Raw genomic sequence first — 7,437 nt, 5'->3', positions numbered from 1 at the left:
AAGTTGATATTTTACCTCGACCCTTGGTTGTCCAGGAAGAAGATTGGCAACAGCAGTTCCCACAACTGCATGGCCTGCTTCATGCCTTGCAACGACACCCTTCTCGCTCCCTTGCAACTTAACTGTCTTCTTCTCTATGCCCTACATTTTCAAGAGATATGAAAGTATAATTAATTCGTCACTATTAAATTTATCATGGAACATAACACAAAATAGTCCGACGGACTTATGCACTATTATTGAGTTTAAAAGAAAGTTAGGCAGAGAAAAGGAGGGAGAGATAGTTACAGCAATCGATCGCTCTACTGCCTCGATGAACTCAAATTTCTCAACAACAACTTTGTTTTTTCTTCCAGCCAGTAAAGCGGCTTCATTTACCAGATTTGCTAGGTCAGCCCTGCAGGATATAAGAAATCAGAGACAAGAATATGTTAAAATCAAATATTTTTACTTTTGTATGTGGATGGTCAACTAATTTAGAGAGAACGAAATGTCAGATACCCTGTAAAACCAGTAGTCATGGAAGCAATATCACCAAGGTTAACATCCTCTCCCAAAGGAAGCTCCTTTTTGGAAGCATGGACTTTTAAAATGGCTTCTCTTCCATTCCTATCAGGTGTTTCAACCTACGAGCATAGCATATCTCTGAGACTTGGAAGGCTTGAAGAAATTGCATAAATGCACATATAGTAAGAGAAGTAATCAAGATAAAAGCACAAACCATAACTACGCGATCAAATCTCCCTGGGCGGCGAAGGGCAGGGTCCAACACATCAGCACGATTGGTTGCCCCAAGAACAATCACAGCAGAATTGCTGTCAAATCCATCCATTTCCTGCAATGGACGGGGAAATGGTTTACAAGAAAATAGAGAGGATAAAGAAAGATGAAGATAATCACGAAAGGGGGCTCACTGTAAGTAACTGGTTCAATGTTTGCTCACGCTCATCGTTGCTGACAATACGATATCTACCATCACGACTTTTTGCCACAGCATCTATCTGTATAAGTGGGAATTTGTACAATTACCAAGCACGCTAGCAGAATAAAAAAAATCACACAGCAAATAAAAGGCCGATCACCTCACCTCATCAATGAATATTATTGAAGGTGCCTCCTTCTTTGCCCGAGCAAAGAGATCTCTCACACGTGAAGCACCCATGCCAACATACAACTCCACAAATTCACTAGCAGAACAACTTATAAAGGGCACTTCTGCTTCTCCAGCCACTGCTTTTGCCAGAAGAGTCTTACCAGTCCCAGGTAGACCCACCTGTAAGATAACAAAACCATGATAGCTAACCAAGTAAGAACTTGCATGGAAAGCATAAAGTATATTTATCACAACACTTGGTTACTATTAACTCACCAGAAGCACACCACGAGGGGGGCGAGCGCCAAGTCGTACGTACCTGTCCGGATTCCGAAGAAATTCCTGGAAAATATACATCATCATATAAAGAACAGTACCTGAATATCCTATAGAACCATAAAAAGATGCTACAAGATTTTTATAATCCATAAAGAGCGACAGCCAAAGCTGCAAAAATTGAAAGATACCACAATTTCTTCAAGCTCTTCCTTAGCCTCATCAACGCCAGCAACATCAGCAAATGTAATCGCCTCTCCATTTTCGGACACTTTTCCACCACCAGTAGCCCCAGATTTAAGGTTCCTGATCTGCCCCGCTGGCCCCTGGAAAAGGAGAAGTGTATTAATAAATGTATAAATGGCCACTAGCTTAACTGATAGAGAGAAGTGTGGCAAAATGAAAGTACAAGCAGTATTTGGTGGAGAAGAGAGAAGAAGCAAATCCGATTCATACCTGAGAAAAGCTTACAGGAAACCGGTGGAGAAGTCCAGCAAGAACAGCAACATAGAACAATGCTATCTGAAAAGAAAAACCAAGGTCAGACATAAAGCTTGGCAAACAACTAACAACATCTTTGAAATAACATTTGAAAATTGCAAAATGAAAAAGATTGTCAATATGGCAGTTTAGCAAAAAAATAAACAATAGCCAGTAGACTCACCAATGCAGAGTTAAAAAAGCCACCAGAGCGTTTATCTGGTGAGCCAAACTCCACATCATTCTCCAGCATTTTCTCATACGGAGTCTTAATATCTACAGGCCTTGTTGTAGTATACACAATCCTCTTAGTTGTTGGCGCCACACTCCTCAACAAAGACTCGGATTCCTGGAGCTTATTATAGATTTCACTTTCCCCAACGCTACTACTCGTGGCTTCATTTTTTAACTTGAACATTATGTGGACACCATCAACCTCCACTTTCGAAACCTGATTACTATTAACCTTATTCAAGAATTCACTGTAGGACACGCTGACAAAGGCAGTCGGAGTACGGGGCTCCGAACCCGGCATTGGAATTCCAGGTCGAAGCAGCCGCATGACGAACATAACGATGCCTAACTGTAAAAGTAAAACGCCAAGTTCCTGGGCTTGAATTAACGGTTGCCATTGGAATTTCTTCCCTCTTGACCACCAAAGCCCACCACCACCGCGTTTCTCTTGCTTCTCCCGGCGTTGGTTCGTCGACGACGGCGCTGTAGAAGAGCTGCCCGTGTTCTTTGAGCTCTGCTGCGGTTCCGTTTCACTATTCTCGCTCGAACTCGCCTTGGAATCGCTGCTGTCTTGAGAATTAGCGAGGATTCTTGATTCCCTGAACTTTGGATTAGGATTCGTTAGGAAGAAACTTCCGTACAGATTGAACCTCGCTTCTCTTGGAGGATGGGTTGCTGATATTGAAGAGAATAATGGAAATGAACTTGGGGAGGCAACAACACGTTGGGGATTGAACAGAAATCTGATCGATTGCAGAACGAAAGACTTTGTTTCGAAATTCTACACTGAATTGGCGTTGGTAACAGATATTCAATCGATGACATTTTTAAGAACCCTAGAAATTGACAAAAACAAAACCATAATAATACTTTTCAATCCAGTAGATATTGATTTTCATATACGTAGCTTAGCTCAGCTTAGATTGTGTGTGTGCTTATGGTTTGGTGAAATATGGGCCGTTGGATGTGAGCTATTTTACATACAAACCGTCGATTTCCTTCTTTCCAAGAGTTTGTTTTATCCATTTGGTTGTGGAGATTTTCTACTGTTTAATTTTGGTTTGGAGTAGTCATATATTACGTGGCGGGATTTGATTGGTAGAGGTTGTGTGCGGTCATGTACATGGCAGAAAATGTGTTTTGAGGCTGTAGAAGTAGACACGTGTATCTGACAGACTTTGTGGCGCCTAAAGGCCTAACAACCAATACCATTCAAGGCCGATACTTTTATTGATCGACCCAACACGTGGAGTGGGCTTAACAACTTGGGCCGACTTGAGTAACTCTCTTCAACTGTATTAACTAACTAACATCAACCGCCGACTTTCATTTGAGGTGATGTGGCTGGCGCCATTAGTTAATTAATTATTGTATTGTATTTGCTTCATTTCTAATCCATGGAAAAGAAAGTACTAGATCAATTAGTATTTACTAGTAGATGTCCGGGGTTAAAAGCCACGGGACGGTGACGTAGGACACTATATGACAAAAAATTGCATCGTGATTCGACTTCGTATTTTGTTTGAGTTCATGGCGAACGTTTCGATATTAAGAAGGCTACGAATAAGAAGACTGGGAATATCCATTACATTACTGTTAAAATATAATTTGATAGTGATTAAGGAAACCAAAATGCAAGGTAACAAAAGAAGATAATCAATTGCAAGAGGTACTAGGAATCTGATTTCCAAATTCTCTATACCTTACAATTGCAAGCAATTATATTAGTTTGTGGATTCTCGTAGCAAGCACCATTAGTATTTACCGTTATCCGTCAGCTTCAACTCTGAAATCCTGCATACTCAATTGTATCGCTTTAACTGTAAGAGGACTGTTTTCTCTAACCTATATAAATATTCGTATGAATTCTTTATAAAAATCATATCATTGAGTTTGCCAGCTTGCTTTAACTTTAAACCAACTGTAAATCAACTTTTTTGGAAACATTTAACTAAATATTGGTTCACATTCTTGAAATGAATACCTCAATGAGATAGCTTCCATCATGCTGATAAATGACTCAAGAAGTCAACTGCGCGGAGCTACTGTTTCGTTTGTCTCCAGTTCTGCATATATATGAAATAAATGAATGCTATTAGTGCCAAAAAAATTTCTTGATACGACAAAGTATTGCTATTAATATCATAATGCCAAATATGCAGACCAACCTCCACTCAAGTAAATTGATGGATCTCTGGTATTCTTAAATCCAGCACAATTTGCCTTTAGTGCAACAGATCTCTCCAATTTCCTTAATAGCAAACATATACTTTCAGTTTCTACTATAAGGAAAGCTCAAAGTATAACATCAGTTTGAAGACAGAATGTAATGCTTAATCCGTAAGTGGTTGGTTCATGTATCCATGCAAGAAAATGGAAAATGGATGGAATCATCTTATATCGAACAATGTAAATGGCATCTTAGATCTGTCGTATGGGTACGAAACATTATTAAGGTGACTCACGGACAATTCAGACTGGCAAATTTACTTGTGGTTATGTTCTCCTTCATATGTCGCTACCAAATACGACGGATCCTCTACACTTCTTTGCACCTGAAAAATATGAAATTTTTATTTACAACATTAAAATAATATTAATTAAACATTAAAATTTATTATTAATTAGCTTAATTAATTTATCTTCTTTTAGACCAGACAACTTGGTGCAAAGCAGCATTTGAAGTATGCTCCTGGCGAAGGGTTATCTCTAGTGACCTTTTGGCCATATTTCCTCCATTGGTATTCATTTTTAACTGACTATAACATAAAAAGTAAATACAATTAAGTCTTTTAAGTTCGAATACGACAACAACAACCATCATCATTTCCACCGACTCGAGTCGGCTATATGCAATTAAAAAACTAACCAGGCTCTTATTTTCTATATAAGACTTGACAAAAGCACTTGAAACACTGGCTTTCAAATTCTCCTTTGGACTTTTACACGATTGCTCGTCCTTGAAACTGCTCTATGCTGCGGCGACGACAACGAAAGTATTGCTTCCTCCTCCGTTCATGGCAGCGATTGTCGGGCTATTATGATTATTATAGGCTTCAGAATCTGCTTTTCTCTTCCTGATTGTGATGATGAGAGCTCATTTGGGTTTTTCTGAATCAAATCTTTGTATTGACTATGCAAAAGCGTTGTAATCCAAAATCACAAATTTCCTCTGATATAAATAAAAGAATAAATAAAAAATTGCCTTTATACACCGGCTAATCAGTTAACAATGATACTCAACTCAAAAATCTGATAATTTAAAATTAAAACGACCTAATTTAACAAGTGGCAATTACTACATATGCTTGAAATTATATCCATAATTTGAGATCCATGGTAACTCCTAAACTTTCAATCTTAAAATTATTGATAAAACAGATCATGATCATCAATTTAAGTCCCAAATTAACAAATGAAATATAGCATATAAAGATAATTACCTCTTCAATGAGAGATGAAGGTGAAAATTTTTCTCTTCAAATCTATCAAACTCTGCCATAATTTCTTTCTTTTGCTTCAAACAAAAAAGAAAAGACAAATCTTAAAGTCAACAGAAAATTCAAAAAACTAATTAATCAAATAAAGTATTCATTTTTTCAAACATGTATCGAAAATGGATGAAAAGAAGTCAATTACAGGAGGCATAAACTGAATACCAAAGCCATGGTGTGCTATAACCATAAATAACGGTATCCCCTGGAAGTTCAAATGTTGCTTGCTCGCATCCAAGTGGTGCAAACTGTCCAAAGTGTGTACCTTGAATTGCAAGAAACATGCCTTTATGTCAAAATCTGGCATGAAAAATTCGTTTTAATTTCTCAAACTTTATTTTACCTAAATGGATGAAAGGACCATTCTTGTCCACACTGTTCCATACGATTGAAACAATTTACAAGGTATTCACCTTGTTGAGCAACAACCTAGAAGAAAGAGAGATTTTGAATTCGTTAATTAACCAAACTAGAAAAATGGAGGACCATTATGGTAATAAAAAATTATACACGGTTTGGAAAAAAACCTACCTGAACCGTTGTAAGAAGATTCTTAATCTGTGAGACAACTGTAGAGAGAGCTGCTTTAAACTTTTTAACATTCATTTGAATTGTTCTTTGCTCTTCGGGAAGGCATGCCATCTCAAAGCAATCAATCACTTTCCAACGAATCGTTACAGCATCCTCAACATTCCTTAAAAAAGTTAGCATGTTTTGTAATACTAGGACTATTGAAGGTATTAGCATGCGCTCCCATGGCTACTATCAGGATGTCATAGTCCATGGTGAATTAGCGACGGAAGAAAGCCACATATAACCCATTTCTTTTAAAGTAAATCAGGTCGTCTTCAATAAAACACCAAAAAACAACAATCACCAGTTCTATAATCCAATTATTAACTCCCTGCAATTTCATAAATCATGGACAATTAGAAAAATCATAGTCCATTAGAAATACAAAAAAAATAAAAAATAGCAATGGAGCATGCTGAACAGTTCTGTTTGAATTAAGCCAACCCTTGAACCAAGAACAATATTAAAACCCGCCCATTGATATATCGACCAAAAAACCAAATTGAACGGAAATCCAAAAAAAAGCTCAAATAATGCAATGTAGATCGTTCATTTTCATTCAATTCTCTGAGTTTGCAAGTGATATGATCCTTGGGAATAACGACGATTCACGATATGGAGTTTAGCCACTTCCCAAAGATCTTCGATTTTACAAATTCCTTGATATTCCTGACAATGATATTATAATGGGTTAGATTGCAACATTACTTAATAACCAAAACGTTTATGCAAATTAAAACTTGGAAGCTCAACTTCATACTGTCCGGGAGCTCAAAACAAAATCCTCAAACACCGAAAATTATAAACAAAAGGCTAAAAAAGATTCACTACCTGCGACCAAAATCGAAACCCATCCCAAGACAAATCGGTGTGAGCAGAGGAGGTGACAGATTGGTTGAAATGAAATCGTCTAATAGCAAAATTGCTTTGGCGTTGTGGAGATCGGCCGGAAAAAGGAATCACGACGCCGGCACTGTGGAGGTCGTCGAATCTTGTCATGGTGCTGTGGAGGAGTGCGCATCGTCGCTGGCTCTGATGGGACCAGCGAATCTCGTCGCCGCCGATGCTTGAATCAATGGATCTCGTCGCGACGCTGTGGAGTGTGGAGGTCAAGGCTTGGTTCGGCACAAAGAAGAATGAAGACGAAGGTTGTAGAAGATGAAAACCGAAGAAAAGGATCCACCCTGAGGATGTAACGGTCCATATTGACCAAAAGAGAACGACGGACGGACTGGATTTAATCACTGTTCACTTACCGATCTGACGACCTAAATTAGTTGATGAAGA

The 7,437-nt window shown here is 38.2% G+C and overlaps 1 protein-coding gene across 1 annotated transcript; it reads right to left on the bottom strand.

The window, feature by feature from the left end:
- Window positions 1-15: 15 nt before the first annotated feature.
- On the bottom strand, window positions 16-6,288 carry LOC139882708 (ATP-dependent zinc metalloprotease FTSH 9, chloroplastic-like; the record flags this gene model as incomplete). The annotated part of the gene is made up of 17 exons (XM_071866985.1): window positions 6,109-6,288; window positions 5,991-6,006; window positions 5,723-5,877; window positions 5,527-5,600; window positions 4,746-4,842; window positions 4,574-4,638; window positions 4,252-4,334; window positions 2,034-2,758; window positions 1,826-1,891; window positions 1,561-1,695; window positions 1,370-1,435; window positions 1,088-1,273; window positions 915-1,001; window positions 722-835; window positions 502-626; window positions 289-397; window positions 16-141 (listed from the first exon to the last, which is right to left on the bottom strand). Coding segments are annotated over exons 1-17 (2,409 nt in total), but the record flags the coding sequence as incomplete, so codon positions are not given.
- Between the last annotated feature and the right edge of the window lie 1,149 nt (window positions 6,289-7,437).

The sequence above is a fragment of the Rutidosis leptorrhynchoides genome, unplaced genomic scaffold, assembly GCF_046630445.1.
Source record: "Rutidosis leptorrhynchoides isolate AG116_Rl617_1_P2 unplaced genomic scaffold, CSIRO_AGI_Rlap_v1 contig3, whole genome shotgun sequence".
NCBI classification, from domain to species: Eukaryota; Viridiplantae; Streptophyta; class Magnoliopsida; order Asterales; family Asteraceae; genus Rutidosis; species Rutidosis leptorrhynchoides.
The sequence above is the reverse complement of the archived record's forward strand: the minus strand, read 5'-3'. Positions and strand labels throughout refer to the sequence as shown.